Source organism: Camelus dromedarius, chromosome 2 (genome assembly GCF_036321535.1).
Source record: "Camelus dromedarius isolate mCamDro1 chromosome 2, mCamDro1.pat, whole genome shotgun sequence".
Lineage (NCBI taxonomy): Eukaryota > Metazoa > Chordata > Mammalia > Artiodactyla > Camelidae > Camelus > Camelus dromedarius.
In genome coordinates this window covers 51,488,046-51,505,033 of record NC_087437.1, presented here as the reverse complement: position 1 = coordinate 51,505,033, position 16,988 = coordinate 51,488,046, and the positions used below count along the sequence as shown (strand labels likewise).

Below are 16,988 nucleotides of genomic sequence, written 5' to 3'. Positions count from 1 at the left end.
AAATGAGCCGCCTAGCAGAGGTGCCTGGAACACAAGAGGTATTCACTAGATGCTCCTTCTCCCTCCCTCTTTCTGGAGGGCGGCAGCTGTACCTGGAATCTCTGTGCCTGGCACTTGGTAGGCCTCAATGAGCGTGTGTAGGTGGGAATGAGTGGGTCTCAGGAGCACTAGCCTTAGAGGACATGAAGAAACGCATGTCCCCTCAGCCACAAGGAGAGGGTGGTGCTCTGAGCTCCAGAGAGTGAAGTGTTATCTTACCAGGTCTTCCCTCCACTGCAGGGTAAGGACCACCCATCTTCCAAGCCAACCCTGGCCAAGCAGTTACCCAGACTCAGTGTCAGGCCCAGCTGCACGCACCAGTGGAGGGCTGTGGTAAATGCTTCCAGCTGTAGGACAGCTGGCGATGGGGACATGGGCTACCAGTAAGCAGAGCATGTACTCCACCCAGGCAGACTCAACTTCATTCTATTCCTACATCCTGCCTCTCTTTCTGTCTTCTTGGGGCTTCAAATTTCAGACCCCAGTGTCTGGTAAGCGAGTAAGTGAGTGTCTAGAAGAGTACCTGGCATACAGTAGGTGCTCAGTAAATATTGGTGGAATGAGTAAATGAAAACAGGACCAAAGGAAGAGACAGGCTGACTGATGCATGTCTATTTATTGGCACAGGGTCCTACAGGGCCAGGGTCACTCCCTCCCCACCCTGTTTCCTGTAAAAATAAACTCTATCCTTCCCTCTCCCTGCTCTATCTGCTTTTCTGCTTGGTCCAGGGAGAATCAGTCACCCCCCCCTAAGACTTGTACCCCAGGACACAGGAACTAGCATCCCCTACACATGTACACTTCTCTGAGCCCAGGGGACCCGGGAGGCAGCAGGGAGGCTCATAAAGGCCCTCAGGCTTCCACTAAGAGCTGAGCACAGCTGGTCTATCAGCGAGGGATGGCAGCAGTATTAGGAGCAGCAGCACGAGGAACATGGGGTGGGGGCAGCCCCTGAGGGCAGGACTGAAAGGAGCTCAGTCTATTCTGGAGAGAGCACTGAATGAGCCTCGGGGCACACCAGCCAGGCCCTGCGTCGTCAGAGGGCGGCAGGCATAGCAGGCCCCATGGTCACCCAAGCCCAGTGAGCTTGGGACCAGAAGAGGTGGACTCCTTCCTGTGGGAGCCGGTGCCCCCCCACCCCATCCCAGCCTCCTCCAGGCAGGGTGACACGGAAGAATGTCACAGTGAATGGTGGGGGCTCTGCTGGAGGCAGGGGCACCCCCAAAACAGAGGCACGATGTGGTGGTCAAAAAGGGACCAGGACTCATGTCATCTGTGGTATAGAGGGGCCAGACCCAGCCTAGCTGGCATTTGCCTTCTCCAAACCCCAGAGCAAACAGCCTTGAAGGGTGAGCTGCCCCAGGCCCTGGCAACAGCGGGCCATTTCTCCCCTGACCCAGGTCTACCACACCTCACACAGCTGCCCTGAGTTCATGGGGGAGCCGACAGGGCAGCCGAAGTGCCGTAGGAAGTCACGGGAGTTGGAGAGAGTGCCCAGCACGCGGAAGCGGGCAGGGCTGTGGGGGTCGGTCACCAGCCCCTCGTGAGAGCTCTCGGGTGTACGGACCGAACACCACACCTGCAGGCCAGGACAGACATGGGGACATGTGGTGTCTAGTTCGGGCAGGGCCACAGACTCAGCTGCAGCAGAGCCATCCCTGGGACACCCACTACCATGTCCCAGCCCCTCAGCTCTGGAGGCCTCAGGGACACAGGACAGGGCTTAGCCAGCCCCAACGCCTTGCTATCAGCACCAAGGCAGAGGAATGTGCCCTCCTCCCAAATTCCTTGAAGGCCTTTCAAAGGTACCCTGGATACTGGGTTGCCCAGGATGGATGTGTCTGAGGGGAAGAAGCCCAGCCTGCAGAGGATGCCTGCTGTAGTGCGAAGTACCTGGAGGAGACCCTGCTGAGTCTGCCACTTACTTTATTCCTGGGTAGCTCTGGACGAGCCACTCTGTCCCCGAGCTTCCTCCTCCACAGCCACCTCACAGGAGCATCATAAGGATCAATCCTTCTCCCTCCTCCCCCCTCAGGCAGGGCACCCTGCCCTCTGACATCTGCAAAAGCCTCCTGAAGCCTTCTCCCTCCTCGGGCCCCATCGAGAGGCTCTGACCACGAGGCCTTCCCAGACCACCTTCCACACTCCAACTTCAGTTCCATTTCCCAGTCCCTTTTCTGCATGCCCCAGACTTCTAATGACATGCCCAGGAGCAAGCAGGAGAAGGGCAGATCCCTGGCCTCCCAGGAGGGCAATACCTGGGCAAATCCCACAAAGAAGAGCTGGTGGTTGGTGAGACCCACTGCTGGCAGCTGCTGCTCCTCCCCATGCTTTCTCAGCCATGCTTTGTAAGCCTGGATTCGGGAACAGGGGTGTCAAGTCTATCGGGGCCTGCCCCCTACCTCCACGCAGAGCCCTGCCCCCCAAGGGTGGGTAAGCCTCAGCCCCTGGAGGGTCACTCACGTTGTAGGCAGCCTTAAGCCCCCCGTTGTCAGCAATGTTCTCCCCCAGGGTCTGGCGGCCGTTGAGCTTCTCCCCGTTGACCTGGTACTGGCTGTACTGCTCCTCCATGCAGGCCGTGTGATTCCGGAAGGCTGCCAGTGATTCATTCTGCCACCATGGCCGCAGGTTCCCTTCCTTGTCATACTCTCGCCCTGAGGAGAACTAACCTTTGCATCCCACTGAGACCAGAGCTCAACCCTTGGGGGCATGAGTCCTCCTCCCTTCCCATGAGCCTAAGGCCACAGACCCCCAGATCCCTGGGGCCTGCTCCCAACATCCCACGGTTTTGCAGGAGCCACTGGGAATTCTAGGCTGGAGGAGACAACTGCATGGACCTCTACCTTGGTCATCAAAGGCATGTGTCAACTCATGGCCCATCACCACACCGATGCCACCAAAGTTCAGGGCCCTGGTAGGGGAGGAATGCGAGTGAGGACATGGTGGAGGGATGTCTAGATCCCACCTTCAGCCCAGCTCATCCACAGGCCCAGGCCGCAGCACCCAGTGCCTCCTGCCTCAGACACACTTGGGGTGGTTGCGGGCATAGAAGGGAGCCTGCAGGATGCCGGCAGGGAAGACGATTTCATTCTTGGTTGGAAGGTAGTAGGCATTCACTGTCTGGGGGGTCATGCTCCACCTGTGAGAGGTAGAAAGTGAGGGAAAGCCTGAGTCTTCTGATGCCCCTCCCAGCCCAGCAGCCCCAGTCTACATCCTGCAAGAACCTTGGCCTTGTTTGGGATCAGTCTTGCCACTACCCCTCCCCCAGCCTTGGAAACCTCCCTCACTTCTCCTGCTGCCCCAAGTGTCTGTGTCCCCTTTTCTTACTGGTCCCGGCTAGGGGGCTTGCGGAGCTGGTCAGCCATCACCTTAGCAGAGAAGTTGTACAAATTTAACATGTTCTGGAAGAAGGAATCTTCAGAGACTTCATACTATGGGAGTGGTGAGAAGCAGAAAGCAAGTGAGATAACACTTTGGAGAAGTCAACAGTCCCAGTTTGGCTACTAATTAGCACCTTTCTGAGCCTTAGTTTCTTCAGCTATTAAAGAGGAGTGACAATCTAATAAATAATAATTGCCAGTATTGAAAGGGCACTTGTATTGCAGCTGCTTTATTTTTTTATATATGGTCTCCTTTTATTCTCACAACAACCTGATTAGATAGGTGCTAATAGGACCCCACTTTACAGATGAAGAAACTGAGTCCCAGAGAGGTTATATAACCAAGGTCACAGTTTAGGTAGAAACAGGATTTGACCCAGGTTTGACTGCAAATCCCTGCTTGTGAACATTGCATTCTACTACTGTCCGGCCTGCAGCCTGGCACACAGCCAGCACTTAAGCAATGCCAGTTGCCTGCACTTGCCTCTGAAAGGAAACCAACAAGCACATCCTTGCCTCCCAGTGCTTGAGTCCTGATTACTGAGCCCCGTGCCCCCACCAGGGCTGAGGTTCAGTACTGGTAAGCAGGGGTACTCACCCCATCATAAACATCATCCAGCTCTTTGGGATCCAGGATGAAGTCCGGGAAACCAATCATGTCATAGATGGCATCTGCCTAAAGAGACCAGGTTAAGGGTTTCCCTCCCCAGGCTCCCCCCCCCCAAACTGTATTCTCCATCCTCACCTCAAGATGGCGCCCCAACTCTGGCCACCACTCACTTTCTCCTTGGCTGCCTGGCGGGTCTTCTCATCCATCCAAACCAGGTGTCCCAGGGCCTCCTCAAAGGCAGTCCGGATCTCGCTGATCATCCCCTCTGCCTGGGAGTGAGGGGGCACAAGTCTTCCTCCCACTAGCATTAATGCATCCTTTCTCCCCATCCACCCTAGGGTCCCACCCCGTTCTTCCATGGGAGTATGTGGGAGTACCCAGACTCTTGAAAGGCTGAGCATCTGGGGAGGATGAGAAGGAAACTTGATTTGTGAAGGTACTGGGGCTGTGGTGGCTTTTTTTCTAATTAATCAAAACACTGACAATAAGTTAAGTGAATTAACATTGTAACAATATAGTATGTTGATTTTTATCTGATTATAAAAGGAAAGCATTAATAAAAGAAAATTTGGAAAATTAAGAGTTGAAGAAAATAAACCACTTAAAATCCTATCCCTCAGAGATAACTCCTTTTAACATTTTTATCATCCACTTCTAGTATCCTTCTCTGCTGAGATAATCATATATAATACGAAATTATTTGTGCAACATATATATATTTTGTAACCTACTTTTTTTTCACTTAACAATCATCAGTTTTAAGGCTGCCCCATAATTCATCCTAACCACAATGTTTTTCCAGTCCCCTGTTTTATTTTCCCCTATTGTAAACAATACTACCATTTATATCCTTATTGGTAATACTTTAAGCCCATACGTTATTATCTCCAAATGAATAAATATTATTTTTCTAATTATATAGGTAATATAAACTCATTGTAGAAAACTTGGAAAATATAGAAAACTTTAAAGGAAAAAAAATCCCTCATAATAACCCTAACCATCCAAAGGAATCACTGTTAATTTGTTGATAAATTTCTGTCCAGTTCTTTTCCCTGTATGAACATGCAAATATAAACAGTGAATCTTAACTAAAAGAAGGGGTGGGGTTTGAAAGGCCTTGAAGGACCCCTTGAAGACTCACAATTTCCTTGCTCTGCCGGTCGAATGTGGCCTTCACAAAGAGGGAGCCCAGAGCGAAGCCGAGGGCGTCATCCGTGTTGGAGATGCAGGTCTGCCACCTCGGCGTGCAGGACTGTAAGGGGTAAAGAGCCAGGCCTCCCAGAGATGGCTCTGCCCTCTAGTCTGAGGGCCTTTCTTTGTGTCTGGGGCCAGCCCCTCTCAGCTCTGCACCGTGAAGGCCTGGGTCTGGGGTGCCATCTCTCCCTCGGGCTCCAGGGAAAACAAAGGGCAGTATCACAGAGCAGTGAAACCTCAAGAGGAACATGGGTGCTGCCCACTCAATTCACAGCCCTCTCCTCCTCTTATGTTTATAGAGGCCCACCGGGGTCCAGACATTTCTTTGCTCAGATGCACATCTCAGTCTTACATCCAGTCAGTCCCCAACACCAGAAAACAGAGTCACCAACTTCCTCCATCTCCCTATCCCTACATTCAATCTATCACCAGATTCTCCTACCTCTGCTTCTTAATCTCTCCTCCATCTACCCTACTGTCACTTCTCTGCTCTATAACACTATCATCTCTCGCCTGAAGACTGCAGTGACCCCCTAACCAGACACTCTGACTCCATTCTCATGCCCTTCCCCTGTCCCTCCCTCTGTCTTCTATTTAGCTGCAGAAAGATGATCTAATACATAAATCTTACCAGGTTACTCTCCTGTTTAAAACCATCCCAGGTTCCCTATCCCTGAAAGGATCAAGGCCAGGCTCCTAACCACAGCATTCAAGGATTGAATGCCCCACTCATGGATTGCCCCAGGCCCACTTCAACCACCCTCAGCCTCTTGGCTGCCCTGTCCTCAAACTCATACCAGAACACATGCAAACCCACCATGCTCCTTCTAGCCTCTGGGAATCTGCACATCCTGTTCCTTCGGCCTGGAACACCTTCTCCCTGGCTTCCTTGGTAAACTCATTCTTCAAATGTCACCTCCTCAGAGAAGCTTTTCTAATGACCCCCCACATGCCAGGTAAAATGTGCTGTCCCCACCTCTGTCCTATAGCATGAAGAAGGTCTTTTATTCAATGTGAGCACTTATCACCCCAAAATATAATGTTTGTGTACATGTCCACTTCCCCCACTTAACAGGGCATCTTGAAACTAAGAACTGCACTTACTCATCTTCTTCTTCACCATCATCATCAAAGCTGAGTGCCTACATATACCATGCATGGGGTAGGTGCTTCACTTACATGAACTCAGTCCTCACCACAACCCTGCAAGAAATTCTTGTTTCACAGGCCAGGAAATGGGAAGTCAGAAAGGCTGGCGATACACTCAAGGTCCCATAGGCCAAAAAATGGATGAGATGGGATTGGAACCCAAGTGAGCTTGATTCCTAATCCCGTGCCCCATGCTACATCATGAGGCAAATAGTGTCTGAAACACAGTAGGTGTGAGGCATCAGTTTGACTGAATTGGAAAGTGGGAGCAGAATCAGAAAGCCCACCTTCTTGGTGCCATAGAGGATCTCTAGCAGCTTCTCTTGTGCAGACTCAAAGCGGCGGTCCAGGCTTGAAGTTGTCTTCTGCACCAGGTTCCAGATCAGGTAATTGTTCAGGACACTGGCATGCAGGTAGCCAGAACATAAGGAAAAGGCAGGTGAGGTACCATTTCCACTCCAAACCAGCTCCACTAACGTGCAGACAGCAGGAGTTCTGAGAGGCATATGTGGGAGCTGTCCCAAAATCCCTCTCTCTCACCCTGGGACCACACACCTGCCTGAAGAAGTCAGGTTGGAGCAAGGTGTGGAAACAGAGATCACAGGTGGGCCCCCGAAGCCCTGGCCTAGGGCAACAGCCTACAGACTTTCTGTTTTGATATTTGGAAGGCCCGGGGCCTTGTCAAATGCTGCTCTGTGTGGGCTGTGCCAGTCCCCTATGCCCAGCCCCCGCCTGGGACCTGCACCGAGGCCTGAGCCCTACCCCCGACACCTTGGGTTCCCCACCTTGGCTCTGTGCGATTGATGAGCTCTGACACCTGCTGCAAATAATCTGTCCCATACACCACCACGGGCTCAGAATCACCCAGCTCCAGCGGTGACAGCAAGAAAGACAGGAACTCCAGCCAGTCCATGGAGGGCGCCAGGGCCTGTGAGCAAAAAATCTCAAGCCTGCTTGCCTGCTTGGCTTCCAGCAGACCCCTCCTCCACTGATGTGCTGGAGCTGGGAGCCCTTTCCATTGCCATGGCAACAGCTACTAGCTGCTTGGTGGCCCCCTTCCTATAATAAATTCGTTCTCAGGCTTATGTGCTTCTCAACCTGGGAACTCAAATCACTTATTATACCACTGGAAGGAAAGCCACTGTGTATGGTGTGATAGCTGGGATGCAGACATTCAAATATTTTCTAAACAGTTGATACTCCCTTGCTTCCATCCAGGGTCCCTACATACCTGGCCTCTCCTCCAGAACCTCCCTCACCCCATTTCTCCATAATCCAGCGACTAAGAGGTTGATGCCTGGCACAGTAAGGATCCTTGAGGAGATTTCTCTTCTGATTGTTTTATCAACATCTTATACAAGCTGTCATAGATTTAACATAATCCCTCTATGTGTCCCCATGCAACATGAAAGGGACCAAGGGATGGCCTAGTGGGAGGTGTCCTAAAATGGACACCATTTTTCCTTCCAGGATAGCAACAGTGCAGCTGGGAAGCTCAGAAAAAGCAAGGAAATGAGGAAAGAACTGGCTGCCTCCAGAAGATGGCATGAAGGGAAGCCGGGCAGCCTGTGCCAGGGGCTGGCCCCTCCCAGCTGGCTCTATTCCCTGCCCGCCCCACCTGCAGCTCCATGATGCTCATCTTGTGGTAGATCTTCTCCTCGTCCCGCCGCTGGTCCTGGGGCACTGTGATGTTGGCCAGTTGTATCTCCAGCTCCAGCACCTGCCGCATCTGCTCCCGCGTAGAGGCTGGCTGTCCGCCCAGCAGCATCCCCAGCTCCTCCATGTAGTCCAAGTAGGCGGTGAGCACCTGTCAAGGATCCGAGTCATCCTCACAGCCCAGAAACAAGTCCTGCCCAAGGCTGAGAGGACTGTTCTGGCTAGCACCTCTGCTCACCATCTCTTCTGGGGACCTTCCCCACCGAAGTTTTCTTGGATGCCCCTCATCATTTCTATCATACTGTTTATCACCACCTACTAGGATCTTGTTTATTTGTTTATGCACTTGTTCATTATCTGTTTCCCCAAAGAAAAGGTAAGTTCCAGGAAAGCACTGTTCCGAGTCACAGCGGCTCATTCACCACTATATCCCAAGGGCCTGGAACACTGCCTACTGTAGAACAGGAACCCTATAAATATTTGTCCAGTGAATGGACCTGCTTCCCATACTGCTCTGCCTTCCCAGTTCCTAAAGCTATTCTATTTTCCCAGCCCTTCAGTGACCACATGCCGTCACTTAACAGCTGAGTAGACCCCATGGGGAATTTGGTCTACAGTGGCTTCAATTTCCTTCCACCTCTCATCCTGCCAGGCCTCAAAACTTGCTGCCTTCCCCTCTGGTCTCCAAGGAGAAGAAAAGCACAGAAAAGAAATATGTAGTGACCACATGTATACACACGTATCAAATTCTCTGCTGGGGCTTTACATATAATGTCTCTCTCCTCCCACCCCCACCTTGCCTCACAGCAACTCCATAAAGTGGGTATTAGTTCAGTTCCATTTTACAGATAAGGAAACAAGCTTGGCAAGGTTCCACGATTTGACTTATACCACAAACCAGCAGATGGGAGAATCCAGGGCCACAGGCCAAGCACTACCTGGGCCCAGAACAAACTCATGTCGCCTCACTCCCTGCTGGCACTAGAGTGGCATGGGAGCCGGGGCTGTTTGCTCTGTTCTCCACTGAGGTCTCTGGCTTGAGCACAGCATCTGGCACATAGTAGGTGCTCAATAAATATGTGTCGACTGATGGATGAAAACCTGTGAACAGACCCTCATCTCTGCTCGGCACCAACTCCCTGTGGCCCCTTCCCTGTGACCACTCCTCACTCGCCCTGAAGCCCTGCCCTGGGCTCCTTTCATTGCTAAAGGGCTTCTCCTCTTCCACTCTACTGAGAAGTTTCAGATCCTTTAATATCCATTATCTGCACTTCAAAATCTCTCCTTTCACCCACCTCCCCTCCTCCTTGCTGCTAATGTGAGAGAAAGAGGTTTGAGTGTCAATTTCAGTCACCCTAGCTCCTAAGAAGGATGGTTGGTTCAACAAATGATCCTGCCTCCCATCCCCCAACTCACTTACCCCTTTCTCTCCCTCCCTCCCTTCAGCTTAAGATTTACTTTTGAGACTTTCCTGAACCCTGCTTTGCTCCTCAGTTTTTATCCCAGCTGAACCTTTCACCGTGCAGCTTCCCTTAGATGCTGGCACAGGAGATTTCCTGCCCAGGACAGCCAGCGGCACACTGAGGGCCCAATCAAGGCTTCTCCTGCCCTTTCCTGAGGGCCGAACCATGTGGTTCTCTCCTGAATTCTCAAAATTCTCTCCTCCTCTGTCTCAGGTGATTACAAAACCACACATCTGTTCACACCACTCCCCACTTTTGAGTTTTCCTTTCCATCTCTTTTGGGATAAATGCTAAACTTGACCCACAGTGTTTATGTATAATGTGACACTGCATACCTATCCACAAAGACTTGGGCCCACTCTTCCCGGTCTGTCAATGAGTCACACCCCCTTCCCACCTCAGAGCCTTGGCATAAGCTGTTCCCTTTGTCTAGAACCCTCTCCCTTCCCCACAGCCCACCTTCACCCTAGGACCAGGCTGGCTCCCTGCTGCCGCACTCTCAGAATGCCACGCTTCTCCTCTACGACAGTTCCAACAACCGCACACAGGAGAGCTGTGCACTGAGCCATTTCATGCCGTCTCCCCCACTGTGTGGCAATGTTCACCACATGCAAGGGGAGGGTCTGGCTGAGGGATGTTCAGTAGGTGTTTGGGAGCGAATGGGAGAGAGACAAACGCCACTTCTGGTTGTCCTTCTCCACAGGTGTCCCTCTTCTTCTCTCTGCCCTTGAAATCCAAGGATCTCCTTCTTCCCCTTCTCCAGTCTTGCCCTTTCTCTCACTTCTCCCAAACCTTTGTCTAAGTTTTCAAGGAGATGTCCCTCAAGCCTTTCGTTCCCTCCCGGCCATGCTGTCTCCCGGACTCCACACAGCTTTCACAGCTGCCTACGGACCTCTCCACAGAGATGGTGTCCAGGTCCCTCACACTCACACATCTGAAATGAGCAGCTCCCACTCCCTGAGTGTCTGCCACATGCAGAAGCATAAACTTGTATCCTCTCCCTGCCCCCCAAGCACCACAGTGGGTAGATGCCACGATCTCCATTTTTCAGAGGAAGAAACAGCTTCAAAGAGCTCAATTAGCTTGTACCAAGTTGCAGAGCTGGGGCTAAAATCAAGGTCTGACTCCAAAGTCTGCCCTTTTCCTATGATATCATACTGTCCCCTCTTTCCCAATGTGCTCTAACCTGGTTCTCCATCCAGGCACCCCTGATTCTCTAAGGATCCCTCCATCCCACCAACACTCAGGTGCACAGCCTCGACTGTCTTTACTTCTTCCTCTTTCTAATCTTCTCTTCTAACATCCAGTCACCAACAGTTCATGATTCAGACTTGATTCTGTCTCCTGCATCCTCCCCTTCCTGACATTCCCTCTGCCACTTCCCCTATTTGGGTCCTCACAGACACAGAGCCTGGAGTGCTGCAGAGACTCAATTGATCTCCAGGCTGCCTCTTTTGCATCTACTTTTCACACCCAGCCAAACTGCCTTCCCAGAGCACTGCTTACTAGGTCACCCACCCTCTGCTCCGGAGCAGGCAATGGTTCTCTGAGGCCTACCCAGTACACTCAGTGTGGCATTGCAGGTCCCCTTCATAACTGGTCCATATCCACCTTTCCAGCCTCTCATCTGCTTTGAGCTCTACATTTTGCCAAACTGGACCTCTTTCCGTGGTCCAAATACACCTTAGCTTTTCCTTCTTCAACACTTTTGTTTAAACTCTGAGCACGCCCTCACCCACATCCTATATGTTCTACAGGACCCAGCTCAAATGCAGTCTCCTTAGGAAAACTTCTCTGGCTTTCTGAGCCTCTCCTGAGCCCTAGGGCCCCCCTTTGAGCCTTGTTCTCAGCTATCTAAGTCCACGAACCCATCTGTACTGAAAGCTTCTTGTGACAGTGGCTCTGAAATGTACACCTCACAGTAGGCGCCTATAAAATGTTTTCCTGGGAGAGTAAGAGAAAAGAAGGAAGGAAAGAAGGGAAGAGGAAGACAGAAAGGAAGGAAGGATGGAAGAACGCAGGGAGGGGAGAATGAAGAGACAAAAAGAAGGAAGGGTAGTTGGAAGGAAGGGTAGCCGGCTTACTAGGCAACAGGATAGGCTCCCCTTCCCAACTCTGACCCTGGGCGAAGGAAAAGGTAAACAGGAATCATCCCAGCTCAACAGGGGGTCAGGGTGGGTATTCTGAGAATGCTCCTTACTTTCTCATTGGCGGTCCTGTTTAGGTAGTAATCTCGAGAGGGTAGAAAGAGCCCAGACTGGTCCACCTACAATAGCAAGGTAAGGTGTGAGCCCTCCCCCTGCCCAGAACCTGCATTCTTGTGCAAGAGTGGGTCACTCCAGCCAGCCCATCACAGGGGAGGGGAGTCGGATCTCAGCAAACAGTCCTAAGTCCCATCTCACTCTTCCGCAGCCTGGTACCTGGATAACGTTGCTGTTGGAACTCTTAGAGTCGGCACTGATGTAGACAGTGAAGAAGGGAGTGGCCCTGTAGGTCCCTGCTACTGCCTTCAGCACTTCCATGAAGTTGTCCCGGTTCCAGGGCCCCGTAATATTCCAACCACCGATCTGAGTAGAGACCACAGCAGCATCTATGGCAAGGAATCCCCAAAACTTTCTGGGGCCACATCCTCTCCCAAGGCTTATCCTGCTCACTCCCCTCCCAGTCCACCCAGGGGCCCTACCTTGTCAATGAGGTCTCGAAGAGGCTGGGCTCCCAGCTCCTCGATGCGCTCCACCTGTAGGCAGGAGAGGTAGAAGCGCTGCGTCTTCCGCTCAGCTTCGCTGCTGGAGTTGAAGGTGGTGTTTTCTGTGGGGTAGAACACAGGTCTGGGTGGAAACTATGCTAACTGCTGAGAGGGGTCCTGGGCCCTTGCTTGGTCCCTCTCCTTGCCATCTCAAGGGGCAGTCCTCCTAATGTAGACCCAGGAAGACTGCAACAGCAAAGTATGGCTTCTTCTCCCCTGTCCAGGAACACCCTCAAAGATCTCTAAGCGCTAAGGACTCTCTAGTGCCTACCACACCTCAATAGTGCTTCAGAGTGCAGAGAGTAGTCCCGTCATTATCCTCAGAAGTCTGCCCCCTCAAACACATCTCCATCCCTCAGAAACCCCCTGTTCTCTGCATCTCCTCCACCAGGAGTGCTAGCAGTTATCCACTTACTCATTCACTCATGGACATTTACTGAGTACCTACTAAGTGCAGGCCCTGTGCTGTGCACAAAGCATGTACTTGGCACAACATCTCCCTAACAGGACCACTCACCAAGCAGGTGCTTCAGTATGGCCTGGTTCTGGTCCCAGAGGCTGTTGAAGGTGTTCCAGCGAGAACGCCCATCAGGCAGAGGATTTCTTCGAATCCAGCCTCCGCAGGAAAACTGGTAAAAGTCCTCACAGGGTCTCACCCCACGGTCCAGGGACTCCAGGATTTTTCCAGCCACTCGAATGCAGGCCTCTGTGAGGCAAGTGCTATGGGATGGGTCTGTAGCAGAGGACATGGTGTGGGAAGGGAACTATCAGTCAGTCTGGGAGAGGCAAACGCTTTGGAAGGGGCCATGACAGCAGGAAGGATGGAAGGAGAGAGGACAGCTAGGGTAAGGCTGGCCCCAACCAGAGAGAATCTTGGCAGCCCCTTCAGCCTCCAGAGTCCACACAGCTAGTAGGGTTGGTGACCTGAGAGAGCCCACCTACCTCTGTGGTACTGGACCCCCAAGGCCACGAAGCAGCCCACAAGCAGGGCAGCCAGCAGTAGAGAGACACCAGCCAAGACCAGCTCCAGCTGAGTGTGCGAGCCCAAGAGGTGACCTGTCCTCTTCCGGAATCCCACCTGGGGAACACAGGAGGACCACGAGCTAGCAAGCTGCATGTGGCTGATCCAATCACAGAAGTCCTCCCAGAGGGTGAAGGCACAGGCAGTTTCCAGAGCGCAGCAGAGACGCTAATGGGGTTAACTTGGGGCACAGGGGTAATGAGGCAGGCTGAGTAGAGCCCCAAGACCGTTTTGTGCAACGTCATGGCTTAGAATCACCTCACCATAGTCCTAGCGCAGAGGCCAGAGATGGAGCAGAGGTGGGGGCAGGTGACCCTCCAGGGCAACCTAGAGCTCCTGGGTATGCCAGGCGTCATGCCAGGGCGGGGGCCTGGTGAGTCAGGGAGAACCCCCTTGCCCACCTCCACGGCGTCCGGGGAGGCCCCGCCCTCTACGGGGGTCTCGGGCGCGTCTTCATCCCGCAGCGTGGCGCGTTTGTACTCCACCATCTGCCAGACAGTCGGGGGCGCCAACCCAGGTCAGGCAGAGAGGGCTGCGTGCCCACAGCTCTGCCCCGGCGCCCCTCGCCCGGCCGGGTCCCTCCTGCCTGCAGTGAGGGCCCTTTCCCTCAGGCCGGCTGGGCTCTCCGGCCCGGGTCCCTCCGACCCCCGCCCCTGCAGTTCGCAGCCCCTTCTCCGCGAGCTGGAGCCCCTGCCCGACGCCGTTGGCCCCTCTGCCTCCCCCTGCTCCCCGGTCCTCTTCTCTGGATCCCGGGGCCCCCACTCACGTTGCCGCCTCCACCCAGCTCCTGCAGCGCAACGCTCATGGTGGAGTCGCGGCCGGCAGCACCTTAGGGTTCCCGGCGGCTGGCCCTTGCCCAGGCCGCGGCCTCGGCCCCCAGCCCGGCCCCGCCGCCGCCCGCCATCACAGCCGTGGCCGCCGCAGCCCCTCGCTGGGCGGCCGCCGCCGCCGCCGCCGCCGCCGCCCCCGCCTGCCCGCGCCCCCCTCCCCCCGCGGCGCCGTGCCCGGGGTGGGGGGACGTGGGGGAGGGGAGGAGCGCGCCTCCGCGCCCCGCCAGCCGCCTGGCGCCCAGACCTCGCTCCGGGTGCCCGCGGCCCGCCCCGCAGGGCTGCGCCCAACCGGCTGCCCCTAGCCCGGAGCGAGCCGCTCTCTAGAAACGCCAGAGATCCCCTATGCGTTGGTCAGCACCCCTATCCCAGCAAAACCCTCTTACAAGCTACCCATAATTTACATTCTTTTGACCCCCTGCAGGCCCAAACCCTGCAGATATTTCTTGACCCAATTCCCCAAACTGCGGGCTCTCCCCATCCCCTTTAAACACCTTTAAGAAATGATGCTCTCATGAGGAACATCTCTAGTTGTCCACGAGGACCCTCTTCAACCAGCACACACAGAGCGGCATGCAGGAGGTAACCCACATGCAGGGTGTCAGCACATCTAGACAGGGAGCACATAGACCCAAAGTTCACAGGCAGGCACTCAGCCAACCCATGGTAAACACACACACACACACACACACACACACACACACACACACACACAAGACACTAACAGAATGCATACAGGGCATACTCACACACAAGGTATACACGCACAAGGCGTCCAGAGTCAACACACGAAATGCACTGAGGTTCTGGACACACACACACAACAGGCATACAACACACACACACAAAGTGCAAAGGCAGCACGCACACACAGCCCACACTCTGACTCTACCCTTATATGTTGCTTCAAGACTGCACTTTTACTCTCCAAGATAATTGTTGTCATCAGATCATCTCACAAAGGGAGGGTTACAGATGGTGACAAATCGGCAGGGAAAAAAACAGCTATGCACAGATATTTAAAGAAAAGACGTGCTAACACTTCTAACTTGAGGAAAGCAAACTACTTTATTTGGGAGGTTTACAAGAAAAAAAAATCACCAAGCAATATTTAACTGCAAGGCAATAGTGTGGCATCTATGTGTCTGCCATCTGCCTTCCATATTGTCATTCCTTAATCAGGCCTGGTGGTGTTGCAGTATGCTTCACTAAAGAGTGCCTAGTGTTTCTTTTACTACAATTTTTTAAAAAGTGCCTCATCCTCCTCCCTCCTCTTTAAAAAGAGTACATGGATTTGACCTGAGAAGGCTTAGAATGGTGGCAAATGCATCCTGTATTTCTTGACTCTCACCTCTGTTCTCAGACATCTTTCTGCAGTTGGTTTTAACATGGAATGCTTTTGTGGCTGAGAAAGGGTAGATGATGAATGGATCAGGCTGAGAAATGTCGGATTGCTTTCTCTGGCATTTTCTACCCCCAAATGGCATGTTCTCAAACAGGAGACAGTATGATGTCATAATTAAGATGAAAGATGCTGGATTCAGTCTCAACTTCCTCACTTGTAAGGTAGGAATAAGAATGGTACCTATTTCAAAGGACAGTTGTGAGAATTAATGAAACAATACTTGTAAAATGCTCAGGACAGTGTCTGGCACATAGTGGGCATTGTATCTGCTATTATTATTGTTGGTTTTGTTGGTATTGTTATTAAAATCCTATAGGTAGAAATGAGAATTACAAGGCTGGAGGAAACCTTTTCTATTTCCCATATCATAGAGTAGGTGGATGGGAGCTAGGTTGGTCAGGAATTATCTGATCAAGGAGCTTTCACATCCAGCCTCACTGTGGTCTGTAGCAGCATGGCCTTGGGATAGTCACTCTGATGACAATGTGGCATCATAGCACTCACCTCTTTGCTTTCTCCCCACCGAGCCTGGATGAAGGGAAACATGGCAGCAGGGTCAGTCTGGCCCCATGGGAAATTCCACTACAATGTGGCCATGTGAGTGGAAGCAAAGTTACTTTATAAGGACTTCCCAGTAATAGGCCCATTAGAAATAGTCCCATGGCTGCTTCAAGGCCATGCTGGAAGTAGCACGCTTATACAGCCCTTTACCAGATGAAAGCCAGTGTTCTAGTGGCTTTACATTGATGTACTCATTTACTCTCATGAAGCCATTTTACAGATGAGGAAACTGAGGCATAGAGAGGCTGCTCTGCCACAGCTAGCAAATGGCAGAGCTGGAATTCAAACCCAGGCATTCTGACTCCTTTCTGGAGAGCAGTTTAGCCATATGAATCAGAAGAGGATATACTTCTTCCCAACATTATCAGCTACTCTTCTGCCACATCTTCTCTGGTAGAGTGAGGAGAAGCACATAGACTTCAAGCCAAACAGACCTGGACTCAAATATGGGCTCAATTCTTTATCAGCTGTATAATCTTTATTAAGTTACTTAAAAGCTCTGACCCTTCATTTTTCTCCATCTGTAAAATGGGAACACTTATTCCTATCTCAGAGAGTTGCTGTGAGAATTAAATGCAGCCACATAAGAAGGAATCTGTTACCTACTTTTATAGTGTTTCCAGTTTCACTAGGTTTCACCTAAATGGACATTTCTTTTCCATGCCTCTTTCATGACCCAAATCATTTATTAGGCTCACAACTATTCCTGACTACATGTTAGGTACTCTATGTAAAAGATACCTGGAGGTTGCTGTATTCTATAATACTATATTTCTTTCCTCTGTGTCTATAACTTTTGACTCTGTTTTATTCTCTCATTTTATTATTTTTTCCTATTTATTCCTTATTTTCCTATAAGAATAATCCCCCCCCTTTTTTTTTTTTTTGGTCTTTTCCCCTCTGAATTGTGAACTGAGAGGGAATAGACAATGCT

General features: G+C 52.0%; 1 protein-coding gene across 5 annotated transcripts in view; it reads right to left on the bottom strand.

Moving 5' to 3' along the window:
* Positions 1-577: 577 nt before the first annotated feature.
* Positions 578-16,988, bottom strand: part of ECE2 (endothelin converting enzyme 2) — a 30,140-nt gene continuing 13,729 nt past the window's right edge. Inside the window, exons 1-19 of one of the 5 annotated variants that reach the window (XM_031452365.2) lie at positions 14,028-14,184; positions 13,525-13,749; positions 13,183-13,318; positions 12,758-12,973; positions 12,178-12,302; positions 11,915-12,061; positions 11,695-11,760; positions 7,994-8,182; positions 7,161-7,303; positions 6,663-6,777; positions 5,174-5,284; positions 4,200-4,298; positions 4,018-4,095; positions 3,367-3,470; positions 3,068-3,178; positions 2,883-2,950; positions 2,503-2,693; positions 2,298-2,393; positions 579-1,618 (exon numbers count right to left, since the gene is read on the bottom strand). In XM_031452365.2, coding sequence (XP_031308225.1) covers positions 1,442-1,618; positions 2,298-2,393; positions 2,503-2,693; positions 2,883-2,950; positions 3,068-3,178; positions 3,367-3,470; positions 4,018-4,095; positions 4,200-4,298; positions 5,174-5,284; positions 6,663-6,777; positions 7,161-7,303; positions 7,994-8,182; positions 11,695-11,760; positions 11,915-12,061; positions 12,178-12,302; positions 12,758-12,973; positions 13,183-13,318; positions 13,525-13,749; positions 14,028-14,066 — 2,436 coding nt within the window. In that variant the 5' untranslated portion in view covers positions 14,067-14,184 and the 3' untranslated portion in view covers positions 579-1,441. Of the gene's footprint in view, positions 1,619-2,297; positions 2,394-2,502; positions 2,694-2,882; positions 2,951-3,067; positions 3,179-3,366; positions 3,471-4,017; positions 4,096-4,199; positions 4,299-5,173; positions 5,285-6,662; positions 6,778-7,160; positions 7,304-7,993; positions 8,183-11,694; positions 11,761-11,914; positions 12,062-12,177; positions 12,303-12,757; positions 12,974-13,182; positions 13,319-13,524; positions 13,750-14,027; positions 14,185-16,988 lie in introns of those variants that run through there. The other 4 variants (XM_031452369.2, XM_010976196.3, XM_031452374.2 and 1 more) reach the window with 4 other exon arrangements.